Genomic DNA, 15,407 nt, shown 5'->3' on the forward strand with positions numbered 1-15,407 from the left:
TGAAATATAATTGGTCTCAATATAATTCTCACCTTTTAGTAAAAAATATAAATTCTTACCATTCCTATTTATTATAAGTTAATATTTAAAAAGATAAGAAACATATAAAGACAATGGGCTACATGTCAATGTAAACTAGATATGCATGCCAATTATGGCGTATGCATGTGCACAAAGGTCACTAATGAAAAACAAATACAATAAACAATGTGCCTTTTAATTTAAAACCGCGTCCTAGTTACCTTATTAACCAAATTAAACTAAAACAGAAAATAATAAAAGGAAACCCTTTTTCAATAAAAGGAAATCTTGATAGAGATATCTTCAGGATCTTCAATACTTAAATATTAATCTTCTGAGATTCTTTCATATCCCTCCAGACACAAAAATATTATATTATACACTTTTTCTTTCAACACCATCAGAAAATCTAATGGTATGATCCCACACTTTTCAATTGTCTTTTTCATGATTAGCGTTGTCGATTTTTAAAATATGGAATGTGTTCATCAGTCACAGGCGAGCATTGAAAAATATGACGCATTATCAGATTTTCTCAAGAAGTTTTACATTCCATCGTACGTTCTCTCGCCTGAAGACGAAGCTGTGGCGGTGCCAAGTACTCCACCTGAGAGCCCGATTCTCGTATTTATCAACTCCAAAAGTGGAGGTCAACTCGGTGGAGAACTCATTCTTACCTACCGTTCTCTTCTCAACGACAAGCAGGTCTAAACCATACACTATTAATTTACTCAATTGTATAAAAACTAGGTTCATTATTCGTTGATTTAGAAAAATTCATAAAACTTTGGTTTCTCAAATACGCTAGTAATCGAGAAAATGTGATGAATTTGTATTGATTCTCCATTGAGAGTATGGAATCCTATATTTTTATTATTCTTATTACATAGTCATATTATAATATATGATGAAAAAAAAAATATATGATTTTTTAATTAGGATATACTATTATATTTTGATCATAACAAGTTTGTTGTTCAGGTTTTCGATCTTAACGTAGAGACTCCGGATAAGGTGCTACAGAGGATCTATCTTAACCTAGAGAGGCTAAAGCACGATGCTCTGACTTGCAAGATTAAGGAGAAGTTGAAAATAATTGTGTGTTAATTCTTAAACCATCTTTATGGAGTAATCACTCGTAGTTAATAAAGTCGTGAGGTAGAGTTGTGTGTTTAATCAGGTTGCAGGGGGGGATGGCACAGCTAGTTGGCTCCTTGGAGTTGTTTGTGATCTTGAGTTATCCAATCCACCTCCAATTGCTACTATCCCCTTGGGTACAGGAAATAACCTTCCATTTGCATTTGGATGGGTATGTTACATATACATTAACATGATGATATCATACAGTATGTATATGTTCTTGTCTTACTATGATCCCATCTGCTCATCTTCAGGGTAAGAAAAATCCTGGAACAGACAAGTCTTCTGCGGAGTCATTTTTGGCTCAAGTGATTAAGGCCAAAGAGATGAAGATAGACAAGTACGTACTTTACATATCATTCTCTTCCAGTTATTAATTCTTTTATTTCATATTGGGTTGACATATATGCGTTTTATATCTCAACTAAGTTGGCACGTACTTATGCGGATGAAGTCTCCCAAAAAAGGCTCTCTTGATTCTATCGAGCTACCACCTTCTCTACATGCATTTCGTCGTGCTTCTCCATCAGATCAAGCAAATATGGTAATACACTCTTCTCCTGCGAACCATCTCTTTCTTTTCCTATTATATGATCATTCAACAATGGATATCTTTTTTTTTATTTTTCCAGGAAGGTTACCACACATTTCGTGGGGGATTCTGGAATTACTTTAGCTTGGGTAAGAATTTTTCTAAATGTCATCTAAAATTCACTTTATCTGTTTTCTCTACAAAAGTGACTTGCAGCATATGTTTCCTTGACTTGTTAGCGTCACTAATCAGTTTTATTGCAGGGATGGATGCTCAAACATCTTATGAGTTTCATTCTCAGAGAAAATTACATCCTGAAAATTTTAAAAATCAGCTGGTCAATCAGGTTTACATACTTTGCTCTAGAAGTTTTTAGTGGAACAATCTCTTCATATTTCTTGTGATTACATCTTGTAGTGTAAATTATACTAAGGTAAATATTTCCATTGGTTTCATGACTTTACAGAGCAGATATTTAAAGCTTGCTTGCAAACAAGGGTGGTTTTGTGCCTCTCTTCTTCACCCTTTTTCACAGTGAGTAAATTTATGTGTTTTTATTTTTTACCGTCTTTATATGAATTTTTGTTTTCCTATTTGGCTTTGTCTCTAAAAAACTTGCAAATTTGAAAACTCTAATATTCTATGACGTTTGCTGCAGTAACATAGCTCAGCTAGCACAAGTTAAGATTTGTGACAAAAGTGGCCAGTGGAACGACCTTCACATTCCCCAAAGGTAACTCTAATCAAATTATATATATTCACGCCATGGAAAAGGTTATAAGAGGCTTTTTGACAAGGATATGAATCCACATGTTAGATTGAGCTGAGATTTTAGTCTTCTTTGTGATGTACCTTTTTTGCTGATCCATACCCAAAATAGCTACATTGTCCAAGTTATACTTAAGTAACTTAACATTTACCTTTGTTCTGGCAGCATCAGGTCCGTCGTATGTTTGAATCTTCCTAGCTTTTCTGGAGGACTAAATCCTTGGGGAGCACCAAATCCCAAGAAACAATATGATGTAGGTTTTAACATTCTCTTCACACTGCTTCAATAACCCTAATACAAATAATGGGCTTTTTTGTGATGTCTCAACAGAGAAGCCTGACTCTGCCATTCGTAGATGATGGACTCATCGAAATCGTTGGTTTTAGAAATGCTTGGCATGGTCTTGTTCTCCTCGCTCCAAAGGGTCATGGAACAAGACTTGCTCAGGTAAATATTAAGTGACAAAATTCATACAAAATGTGAGTGAAACGCACATTTTAACTCGTGTGTGTGTATTATGTATAGGCAAATCGGATTCGGTTTGAATTTAAGAAAGGTGCAGCGAAGCATGCATACATGAGATGGATGGAGAGCCTTGGAAACAACCATTGCCACTTGATGATGAAACTGTGATATTAGAGATTTCACATCATGGACAAGTGAACATGCTTACAACTGAAAATTGCATGTCCAAAAGCATGTATGAGTCTTCACCCAAAGTCCGGTTTAGTGATGATGGAACTGAAGATGAACCATTAGTGGCTAACTGTGAGGAAGAGTTTAGAAAGTTTGGTGCAGCTGATACATTTAAGGTTCCCAGTGATGTTTGATTTTCTTTCTGTTTCAGGAAGATAAATGTTTTTTTTTAATTCTAAAATATAAAATTTAAAGTTGTTTATCTATTTTTTATTAACTGATAATGATATATTTAATTTTTTTAAAACCAATAAAGTTTGTTGAACTATTATTTGTTTAAAATAATTAATATATTAATCAAACCTAAATTTGTTAAAGAAAAACTGAAAAAGCTATTAAATGTGAAAGAGAATATCTATTATTTTAGTAATCATTTAGGGCAATTGTCAATAATAGCACCTTTTGAAGTTTATGTCCCAAAAATAGCACTAGAAGGAGAAAGTCACAAAAATAGGTTTCATCAAAAGGGTAATTTACCCTTATACCCTTTGTTATAAGAATTAAAAAAAAACATTTTATTTCCTTCGATCGCGAATCCTGTCGTCTCCTCTCCGGAATCTTCAAACCCTCACCGGCACTGTCGTCTCCGACTCGGGAATCGTCGTCTCCGGCTCAGGAATCATCTTCTCCGACTCGGGAATCGTCGTCTCCGGCTCGGGAATCATCTTCTCCGGCTCGCTAGTCATCTTCTTCGGCTCGCTAATCATTTTCTTCGGCTCGCCAATCATCTTCTCCCGCTCGCTAATCATCTTCTCCGCCTCGCTAATCATCTTCTCCGGCTATCTAATCATCAGCGTCACACTCTCTACTCTCAAAATCGGACACAAATCACTATGTAGCTTTTTAAAATTAGGGTTTTTGAATTAAAATTTGGGAAGCTTGCGTTTTGATTTTGATTTGTTTGTTACTCTTTCTTATTAACCAGCGAAGCAAATGAAAGACTTTTGAATTGTGGGAACACAAAGTTGTTGGAGCATAATTCATCTCTTTGAGGTATGTTGCAGATTCAACCTTCTGTGTGTTTGTACAAATTTATAAAATAAAAGTTTGTTGTCTCTTGCTGCATCTATTGAATGTTTTTAGAAGATTTCCAGAAAGCATTTGTTGCTGCATCTATTAAATGTTGAAAATTGAAACTCGGATGGTAACACATTTTGAAACTTTTTTGCTTGGAGTCTTGTTTTGATTAGGAATGTTGATATTTTTGATAGGGTTTTGAATTTGCTTATGAGTCTTTTGTTGCTTGTGAAACTGTCTAGTGTTTATAAGAATTTCAGGAAGCATTTGTTGTGTTATTTCAGGAAAGCCTTCCAGAAAAGTTTGAAATTTTTTTTTCCTTGTTTACGCAGGATAGAAACAAGATGGGAGATTCAGTACCTCTAAAACTAGCACTGCCAGAGCTGAAGTATCCTATTGGTTCACAGCCAAAGGAAAAGTCAGCAATCAACCAATACTCTGGTTCAGATTATATCTCTATTGTCAAAAGCATCCTAAAACCAGATGAGATGATAAGAGTCCGAGGATCATTTCTGGGACCTGTAATGAAGCTCAGTGAGAGAGGATTGAAGTTATCAGCAAAGATAGTCTACGCCATTCTCACTAGAAGCATCGTTTCTGTTAAGGAGAATGAAGCCTGGTTCCATTTCGGTGCGCAGCCAATGAGGTTCTCTATAAGAGAATTTCATATGATGACAGGCTTGAAATGTAGTGGTGCATTAGAAGGACCACGAAGGGAAACCGAGAGATTTAATTGGGAATTGCTAAAGGGGCGTAGTCATAAGTTAAGTGACGTGGTGGACCAGCTCAGAAACACAAGAGAAGATGCTTCTGAGGAGAGAATATGCCTCGCAATGCTCATCCTGGTAGAGAGCATATTATTGCGGAAGAGCAAAGGAGGGAGTTTTCCTTTGGAATATGCGAAAAATGCACAGGATATGACATATCCATGGGGAAAAGAGGCTTACATTGTGCTCCTGAAGTCAATTCAAAACGCTGTCGCGAATCATTTGGAGAATAAATCCAAATTTGAGTTGCAAGGTTATCCTCTAGTATTCCTTCTTTGGATACTAGAGTCGATTCCTTTGCTAAGGGATAAGTTCAGTAAGTGTGTACCAACAGTTGAGGTTCCTGGGCCGACTTACTTGTGTGAAAAATACACTGAGGTAGAGAATCCATCACTTGATAGGGTTTTACAGGTTGAAGCTGATACAAAGGTAAGCTTTTCCAAGTATATGTTTCTCAGTTTATTTGGCTTCTTCTTTTTAATATGTTTCTCATTGGTCTTTTTTTAAATACTCTCAGCTGAAGGTCCATTGCATACTACCTTCTATTCCTCATGATCCAGAAGATGATATCTCCATTGAAGACAAATATAGTGACGAGCTGGAAACAGTGAAAGATGTAACAAAGAAAGGGTACAAGATTACAGCCGATGACTGGGAAAATAGGTGTGTAGACACATTTGACACATTGGATGCTCTTATTCAAATGATGGCAAATAAGGAGACTGGCCAAGCTTCTACTCCGATTGATGAGGATTCAGTAAATGAAAAAGTGAACAGGATCATCACGGTAATGGAGGAGAATCTGAAGAGCATGAAGGATCGAATGTCATTACTGAAGAAGAAAATACATCTTAGAGCTCGTGTGTCAGAGTTGGAAGGAAACAACAATGTTTTTCCCACTAACGTGACACAAAAAGTAAATTCTCAAAACATGTTCTTTTACATTTGCATTTTCAAGTATTTTTTTGAAGATCTTGTACATATTCTTGAATGTCTTCCTAATATTTGACAAACAGCGATCCAGTGAGACACCTTTATCTCCAATGTCTCGCACACAACCATCGAGTGAGACACCTTTATCTCCAATGTCACAACAGCCTAATTTGACACATGAGGTATGTAACCAATAAATATTGTTGAGTTTTGAAGTAATATTTGGAAAGCTTTTGTACTTCTTGAATGCATTCCTGATTTTTGCAGGAGACAATGATTGAATCAGCTGCATCTCCAAAGTCTCAACAAAATGAGGTATATGCTCAAAAATTTTTAAGAAAATATTTGGAAATTCTTGTACAAAATCCTGAATGCCTTCCTGATTTTTGCAGGATTACACGCAACAATCGAGTGAGACGCCTTTATCTCCAATGTCTCAACAGCCTAATTTGACACATGAGGTATGTAACCAATAAAATATTGTTGAGTTTTGAAGTAATATTTGGAAGCTTTTGTACATATTCTTGAATGCATTCTTGATTTTTGCAGGAGACAATGAATGAATCAGATGATGAAACTCTGCCCTTGATACTCAAGTATTCTCTCCTAATCTGACAAAAGAGGTATATGCTCAATGATATTGTTTTCACAGTTGGAGTTTACAAATTAGTTTTGGGTGATTTTTTTTTACATATAAAGGCTTTTCTGATTTTTGACAGAAAGAAACAGAAACGTCTACCGATGAGAGGCCATCCAATCCTAATCAAGATGGAAAACCAGATGATGAGGTAATATTTATTCTAGAAATTATAGTTGAATGTATTCATGATGGCCATTCCTGATATTTTTTTGCAGATTGTGAGAGAGAAATTAACAAGTGAGTCACCTGCTACTCAGAGTCAAGTTTTGCAGAAAGAAACAGTGGAAATGAATGAGACACCTTCTTCTCCAATAGCTCCAAAGAGTATTGAAACTCCCGTTTATACTCCAAGTCAGACTCAGCAGGTACATGGTCAAAAAAAAATTTTGGATTTTTAAGTTAATGTTTGGAAGCTTTAGAAGGTACTCTGGATTGACTTCGTGATAATTTTTACAGATTGAGAGAGAGCCATCGGATGACACGCCTGTCCTTGATACTCAAGTTTTTACTCCTAATCTGACAAAAGAGGTATATACTCAATGACAGCTGGAGTTTACAATTAGTTTTGGGTGATTTACATATATAGACCTTTATAATTTTTGGCAGAGGGAAACACAAACCTCTACTGATGAGACGCCACCCAAAACTAATCAAGAAGAAGGAAAACCAGATGATGAGGTAATATTTACTCTAGAAATTATAATTGAATGTATTCATGATGGCCTTTCTTGATATTTTTTGCAGATTGTGATTGAGTCACCTGCTGCTCAGACTCAAGTTTTGCAAAAAGAAACACTGGAAATGAATGAGACACCTTCTTCTCCAATATCTCCAAAGAGTATTGAGGCTCAAGTTTTTACTCCAATTCAGAAACAGCAGGTAAATGTTCAAAAAATCTTGGAGATTTCAAGTAATGTTTGAAAGCTTTTGTACGTGTTTTTGATCCCCTACCTGACTTTTTTTTTTGTTTTTTTTGCAGACGGTAACAGAGGAAACGTATGAGGCTACACAGCCATTGACTGAGATCATTTCAGCAAACAATAAAAAGGTAAGCATAGAAATGTCTTTCATAAGTACAACTTGAATTTTAAATTGTAGAAACTTCTTCATAACTACCTCTTTTATTTTACTGTTATTACAGGAGGATACGCATGCTGTGCATCACACACCTTCCTCTCCATTGTCTTCACTAATTGCACTAGTTATTGAAGAAAATAAGAATGCTTTGGTAAGAAGAAATATTTAAAATGTTTATGTAATATTTTTCTATTCAACTAACTCTTACCATTTACTTTTGTCTTATAGAGTGAGACAGAAACTGCGACCCAATATTTTTCTACAAGTGAGAGCATACACAATCAAGCAGAAAGAATCAAGCAGAAGAATATCTCAAGGATACTACAGAACCTACTACTGAGCTAGTTTCCACAGATGTTTCGAAGACACAGCCTCTTACTCCGCAAACACAGCACCTTCAGACAAGTGAGGGAGATCAATCCGATGAGACACCATCAGAGCAGAATCAAGCAGAAGAAAATCTCAAGGATACTACAGAACCTACTACTGAGCTAGTTTCCACATATGTTTCGAAGATGCCGCCTATTACTCAGCAAACAGAGCATCTTCAGACAAGTGCTATAGATTTTTCAGAAACAAACGAGGTATGCATCGAGTATATTTGATCTTTAATTATTATTCTAACAATTTAAAACCGCTGATGTTACTGAATCTTCATTTTTAATAGGTTGAAGTAAGCAGGCTTCTAGCTCACTTTCAAATAGGCGCAGAGGTTGAGATTTTGTCTACTGATGACGAAATATGGTATCCAGGAAAGGTTGTTGATCTTAAACTGTGTGAAGGACTAGAGGAGCTGACAGTTGAGTACACGACACTCTTCACAGACCAACATAGACTTCAGAAACTTCAGGATACTATCACGGCTGACAAAATACGTCCTGCAACACCAACTAGTGACCAAAAATCCTTTGAGATGATGGATAAGGTAGAAGCCTTTTACAACAATGGCTGGAGCAGCGGACAAATTAGCATGGTACTTGGTGATAACACATACTCGGTGTGTCTCTATACTTCTATGGAAACTATTCTATTCAAACATTCAGATTTGCGAATTCATAGAGAATGGAAAGATGGAGTCTGGAAGATGGCAGATAAGGTAAATCATAACTAGAATTATACTTCACGTGAATTGTTTGATATACATACATTTTAGTTTCAGGAATGGTTTCCAGAAATTCCGATTGCAACAAATTTGATAATATTTTGCTTGGTGTCTATTGTTTGATTAAAGGTGAAGCCTGATAAGAAAAGGAAAGCTGCTGCCTCATCACAAAATTCAGGAATGGATAATGTTTTCCTAAGAAGGAGCGAGAGGGTGCCTAAACGATCTAGAGACACAAAAACTCCATTCAAGTCTGACAGAAATCCGGCTTTAACTGTAATACCTGAGATTATACCTGCAGTTGATCCGTTTTCAACTCCTGCGGAACATAAGCTTTCAAGGCTTCAAAATTGGATGACATTAAAGCCCGGCATGCATGAAACGTAAGCATGTTTCTGTCCTTGTCTATATATTCTTATATTTATGTATAAGAGGTTTGGTAATTCCTTTGAATCTTTAATCGACTGCAGGTCCCTATCAATCAATGATAATAAGATAAGGAAATCTTTCTTTCAAAGCATGGAAAATGCAAAAAAGGACCTTAAGAAAGAGGTAATTTGTTTACATATGTTCTTGCCTTGAGCTTTTTTTTAAAAAAAAAATTCAGGAAGGATTTGTTTAGTTTCAGGAATTATATAGTAACAAATTAGATAATGTTTGCCTTTTTTTTTGCAGCACATTGATGGAGCCTTTGCAATGCTAAATTGCAGAAGAAATGAGAATGCTGCTTGGTTCCACAACTACAAGATTCCAAAGGCGTGCTTCCTACCTATGGAGTTCTTGCATTGCTTGCTCTCTGATGATTTGGCTTACAAGAAAGAAAAGGTCAAAGGTAAAAAGATTTTCAACGATTTATTTAAAGATACTGTGAGAGGGAAGGTATATCCAGAGAAGACATGGGGAGAAGATGTTGATGTTGTGTATGGGATTACTCTTGGAAAAAAAAGCAATGTCTGGATTGGGATGGAAATTCATTTGAAGAAGAAAAGAATCACAGTATATGATTGTTTTCAAAAGGAAAGCAACAGCATTGATATTCCTCAAGTGAAAAAGTTGGCAGGTATGTATAAACAATTTGTATTTGATGTATTCAACTGTTTCTTGGTTTGAAATATTCAACTGATTCTATCTTGATATTGATTTTTAAATATGACAGTGTTGATTTCTAATCTGCTGGTGGAATCTTCTGGTGATGAGGTAGATAAAGTGAAGATGATTCCATTTGAGATTGAGCAGGCACAAGGTTTACCCAAGACAAAACATCCTTTCAACTGTGGGATATTTCTTGTCAAGATTCTGGAGTGCCAGTCATTGAAGATAGGAGACATGACAAAGATTAATGATGACAATGCATTGGAGCTAAGGAGAACCTTGTCTTGTGAGATCTTCAACCAATTTGTGGATGAGAGCTTTGGGAAATGAGAATGATGCATGAAAACATTTTTTGTTTTAGTTAAGACTCGGTTTTAGTTATGACTGTTTATTTTGTTATGTTGTTGGCGTCTGGTTACATAAGAAAGATTGGAAGGATATCAAGTATTTTTTTGGGTATCATATATCTTGGAAGGTTAAAATAATGTTTCTGGATGGGTTTCCAGAAAAAAAGTTAAGTGTTTCAAATGTAAAAAAGAATGAAATGAGATTATATACTAAGGATTGGACATGTATATGGTAAGCTTAAAATTGTGATGTTTACAGACAACAAAAATTTAGAACCACAAAGGATCGAACCCAGAGGGAGAGAGTTTGCGTATTTGGATAGTGTGGGAGTTTAGCCACTAGGCCAAGAAGAATCATCTGTTAATGGATTACATTTAATTTTATTTAACTCCAAACTGTAACACAAAAAAAATTAAAATTGATTTTGAATCCACCACATATCGAACCCGGGAATAGAGAGACTTTTGAGTTATGAAATGCCTTGGTTTAACCGCTGGTCTGAGGAGAATCATCTGGTCCGACGAAAACCCATCTCCAGAACTCTCTCTCTCTCTCGATCTTTTACGCGAGCTCTCTCTATTCTCCGAGAAAAACCATTTCTAGAGCTCTATCTCTTTAAGGTATGTTGCAGATTCAACCTTATGTGTGTTTTCTTTCTGAGAGATTCGTCTCCTGGTTTTTGCTTGTGTATAGACTTGCTCGTTTTAACCTAATATGATTGGTAGAATTCTAGTTCATGTGAAAGCATGTGTATAGACTCAGGAAGGATTTGTATTGTTTCAGGAAACCCTTCCTGAAAATTGGATTTTAATTAATTTAGACAAATAAAATTTTTCTTGTTTACGCAGGATAGAAACAAGATGGGAGATCCATTACCATTAAGACTAGCACTGCCTGAGCTGAGGTATCCGATTGGATCAGAGCCAGAGAAGACGATATCGATAAACCAACACTCGATAGTTGCTTATATCAAAACTGTTAAGGAAATTCTAGGAAATGATGAGTTCAACAGAATAAGAGGGACGTTTTTGGGACCGGTGATCAAGCTTGGAGAGAGGTCTTTGAAATTATCAGCTAAGATAGTGCACGCAGTTCTCACCAAAAGCATCAAGACAGTGAAGAGACACGAAGCATGGTTCCATTTTGGTGCTCAGCCAATGAGGTTCTCTATAAGAGAATTCCACATGGTGACTGGTTTGAAATGTAGTGGTGAAGCAAGAGAACCACGAGAGGAAACCGAGAAATTTAAGTGGGACTTCCTAAAAGGGCGTACTCATACAGTAAAGGACGTGGAGAAGCAGCTCAGAAACACAAGAGAAGATGCTTCTGATGAGAGATTCTGCCTTGCAATGCTCCTCCTGATTGAGAGCATACTACTACAGAAGAGCCTTCTCGACGGTGGCACAACTTTTACTTTGGATTATGTGAAAATAGCGCAGGATATGGATGTCTTGATGACATACCCATGGGGGAGAACAGCTTATAATTTGCTGTTAAAATCACTTCAGAGAGCTGTCGACAAAAGCCTCGACAAAAACAATTATGATTTGCAAGGATTCCCTATGGCATTTCTTATATGGATACTTGAGTCAGTACCTTTGCTACAGTATGCATTCAGTCAAGTTGTTCCTATTCTGAGCGTTCAACCGTCTACCCCAATATTTTTGTGTGAGAAGTACCTTCAAATAGCTTCTCCACAGCTGATAGATGTTCTCCTAATTGAAATCAAAGATCATGTAAGTTTTTACATTATTTTTTTCTTGTTTCTGTTTTGCCTTATGATTCTCCATTTAAAAGCTAATTATTTTTATGGTTTCAGCTTAAGGTCACATGCATCCTACCTCCTATTTCTAATGATCCAGAAGCTGATGTTTGCATGGAAGACGAAGCTAATAAAGATCTGGATGACATGGCCGATTTATCCAAGAGAGGTTATAAGTTTAAAATTAGAGATTGGCGAAACATGTCAGTAGACCTATACGGTGCTAATGAACAAATAAGAAGAGCATCTTTACTGTTTGGGAATGGAGGGATGAGTCAAGCTTCTTCTTCGTATCAGGAGGAGTCTTTGGAATCAAAGATCAACAGAATCAGCGAGATGGTGGGAGATAATTTAAGGATCATGAACGATCGTTTGTGTTTGATTGAAAAAGACAGGAAACAGATTAAAGAACGTGTGACAAAACTAGAGAAACTACAAAGAGTTACTTCATATGAAACTCCAAACAATGAGGTAACTTTTTTTTCGGAAATTAAAATTAATGTTTATCTAGTTCTTGATTCAGTTTTTTTTTTGAGTTGTCAAGTAATTTTGGAAGATGTTATACATATTTAGGATTGCCTTCCTAATTTTTGTTGTACTTGCACAGACTGACACAACTCCATTTCATGAGACGGCTTCCAGACAAGGTGAAGCCAATGCAGATCAAGCAGATGAACAACTTAACAATGAGGCAAGTATAATTTTGAAAACTGTTGGTATTTATAAAATTATGAATTTGGTTGTACTTAAATTAATTTTTGGAAGTTTTGTACGAGTTCATAATCCCATTCCTGACTTCAGGATACACGAGAGCCTATGAATGAGATCACGAAAGAGACACCTGGTTCTCCAATAGCTCAACAGAATATTGAGACTCCAGTCCTTACTCCAATTCAGACGCAGCAGGTACCTTCTTTAAAAAATTGGACTTTTCAAGTAATTTTTGGAAGCCCTTGTACGTGTTCATTCAACCATTCCTGAATTCAGGAGACTCACGAGCTTATGAATGAGATCATTTCACCAAACATTTCCGACACACAGCCAAATACCCGAGCTCGCAGAAATCTTTTAACAGAGCAAAATAAGGTATTACTTTCATTAAAACCTTTAATAAATACACAGCAACTATCAAAATGACTGGATATCCTTGAATCTAAACCATCACAGGATGTAGAAAGCAGAGTTCAAAATCCCTTTGAGATCGGAGCAAATGTGGAGATTTCATCACAAGATGACAATACTTGTCATAAATGGTATCCAGGAAATGTGTTGGCAACATATTTGGTTGATGGGGTTGAGATGGTGAAAGTTGAGTACTCGTCCCGTCTCTGGACGAAAAGAAGAGGAAAAGGAGTGTTGAGACACGTGTATCAATTGACAGAATACGTCCTCAACCACCACCTGAGAGATCTGGAGCGAAGAAAAGTTATGAGCTAATGCAGGACGTGGAGGCGTTCGACAATGGTGCCTGGTGCGCTGGAAAAGTTAAAGTCATTTTGTTTGATGGCTCGTGTTTTGTCTCTTTGAACAATTCTAAAGAACAAATTTACTTCCACCATTCTGAGATGCGAAAAACCAAGAAAATGGGTAGATGGTGTTTGGGAGATGACAAAAAAGGTAAAACAAATGCCTTGGATCACTTGAATTGAAAAATAATGTCATTTGTTTAATATCTCGGTATTGATTTTCAGATGGAAGAAGAGCAGACGCAGAGTGTGAATCCAAGTGAAGGAGATGGTGATAAAAAGGTATGAAATATTTATACATCATACTAGGAATTAAGATATAAATGTATCTGAATTTTTGTCATTCAAAAAGGGAAGGCGAAGGCTGTCGCTTGTAAGAAAAATGAAGCAGCTGGTCCATCAGAAGATGGTGTTGGGAAAATGGCAAAAGAGGTAATAAAAATGAATAAGATCCACTTGAATTGAAGTTCAGGTCAATAGTTTGATATATCGGTTTTGTTTCACAGATGGAAGTAAAGCAGGGTAAGAGTGTGAAACCAAGTCAAGACGATCATGCAAAAAAGGTATAAAAAATATTTTTACTTCATATTAGGAAGGCATTCAAGTATAAAGATAAAAACGATCCTGAATTTTTGTCTTTATTTTTAATAAAGGGGAAGCCTGATGTGTTGGTAAGAAGAAGAAAGCAAATGCTCAGCCAGTAGATTTGCTTCCTTTTCTACAGCGAGAAGAGAAGAGGCCAATACGACCTAGAAACCCTCCTATACCTGTAACACCTGAGGTAATCCTTCCAATTGATCCATTTGTGACACCTGAATTTCCTCGGTTTTCAAGGCTTGCACACTGGATGGATCTACGGGGCATATATCGTGTGTAAGCAACTTTTTGTCCTCGCATAAATATTCCTAATTTATTTTGTAAAAGTTTCGATTGATACTAGTTAATTTTATCAACTACAGACCGTTTTATATCAATGGAAAAGAAATTGAAAAAGAGTTCTTTCAAAAAATGGACGATGCAGAAAACAATCTCAACAAAGAGGTAATCAACACTCTGTTCTGTCTTCTATTTGATTGTGTCATATGTTTAGGAAGAGGTTGAGTTGAGCTATGCTAGATGTCCATGTTATAGCAGTTCTATATGAAGTTTCTAACTATATTGTTACATTGGCAGCACATAAATGTTGCATTTGAAATGCTAAATTGTAAGAGGGTTGAGCAAGGTGCTTGGTTCCGCAACAACAATCTTCCAGCAGCATGCTTTGTACCAGTCAAATTCTTAGAAGTGGTTGGGTACGCTTATGAATCTGTCAGGAAGCCACATAAGAAAAAAAAAAATTATTGGAGGGCTGTGTAGGCGAACTTGTGAAAGGTTTAATACATCCAAAGAAGGTATGGCTGGAAGATGTTGATGTTATATATGGTGTCATTGAAGATAAGTTGAGCTGTCACTATATTGGGGTGGAGATACAATTGATGGACAACACAATCACACTCTTCCATTGTGGTCTTCCAAAAGCAAATATCAAACGTGCTCTTAATCAAATCCAAGAACTGGCAGGTAAAAATCTTTTACATTCATCTTTGTTGTCACTTGCTGCTTGTGATTGTGATGCATTTTTACATATTCATTTTGTTGTCTGTTGGTGATTGATTTATTGTATAATTTTGGGTATTTATGACAGTGTTGATTAGTGCCATAAAGATGGAACTTCTTGGTGAAGAGGTTAATTTCGAAGATATCAGTCCATTTGAAGTTAAGTTTGCAGAAGGGCTTCCAAAGACAAAATTTCCATACAACTGTGGTATTTTTGTTGTGAAGATGCTGGAATGCAGGTCACTGGGATTGAAGAGCATGGCTAATATAAATGATGAAACTGCGATGGACTTACGAAGCAAGCTATGTTGTGAGATCTTCGACCAGTTTATGGATAAAGATTTCCAGGAAGGTCAAAGGAAGTGAAATGTCATATTTGTTCTACTCGTTCTACTCTGTTTTCTACTTCTTTTTCTACTTTGATATTAATTATCCCTAACGTTTAAGTT

The 15,407-nt window shown here is 36.2% G+C and overlaps 3 protein-coding genes across 3 annotated transcripts; all 3 read left to right on the forward strand.

The window, feature by feature from the left end:
- The first annotated feature begins 439 nt into the window (after positions 1 to 439).
- LOC103861810 (diacylglycerol kinase 6) lies at positions 440 to 5,620 on the forward strand. Its single transcript, XM_009139515.3, is given in 13 exon segments — positions 440 to 726; positions 1,003 to 1,119; positions 1,202 to 1,330; positions 1,416 to 1,501; positions 1,591 to 1,705; positions 1,794 to 1,842; positions 1,957 to 2,039; positions 2,160 to 2,227; positions 2,352 to 2,426; positions 2,628 to 2,715; positions 2,793 to 2,909; positions 2,988 to 3,039; positions 3,042 to 5,620. Coding segments are annotated over 13 exon segments (1,461 nt in total). The 5' UTR covers positions 440 to 495; the 3' UTR covers positions 3,293 to 5,620.
- On the forward strand, positions 4,467 to 7,724 carry LOC117132644. Its single transcript, XM_033287428.1, has 9 exons — positions 4,467 to 5,371; positions 5,460 to 5,858; positions 6,143 to 6,190; positions 6,595 to 6,663; positions 6,731 to 6,880; positions 6,972 to 7,043; positions 7,260 to 7,292; positions 7,495 to 7,563; positions 7,614 to 7,724. Exons 1-9 carry the CDS (start codon positions 4,520 to 4,522, stop codon positions 7,722 to 7,724), a joined length of 1,803 nt encoding a protein of 600 aa, XP_033143319.1. The 5' UTR covers positions 4,467 to 4,519.
- LOC117132739 (DUF724 domain-containing protein 6-like) lies at positions 6,595 to 10,236 on the forward strand. Its single transcript, XM_033287613.1, has 7 exons — positions 6,595 to 6,663; positions 7,260 to 8,176; positions 8,260 to 8,688; positions 8,824 to 9,077; positions 9,165 to 9,246; positions 9,370 to 9,754; positions 9,851 to 10,236. Exons 2-7 carry the CDS (start codon positions 8,108 to 8,110, stop codon positions 10,114 to 10,116), a joined length of 1,485 nt encoding a protein of 494 aa, XP_033143504.1. The 5' UTR covers positions 6,595 to 6,663; positions 7,260 to 8,107; the 3' UTR covers positions 10,117 to 10,236.
- Positions 10,237 to 15,407: the final 5,171 nt, after the last annotated feature.

Source organism: Brassica rapa, chromosome A03 (assembly GCF_000309985.2).
Source record: "Brassica rapa cultivar Chiifu-401-42 chromosome A03, CAAS_Brap_v3.01, whole genome shotgun sequence".
NCBI lineage: Eukaryota > Viridiplantae > Streptophyta > Magnoliopsida > Brassicales > Brassicaceae > Brassica > Brassica rapa.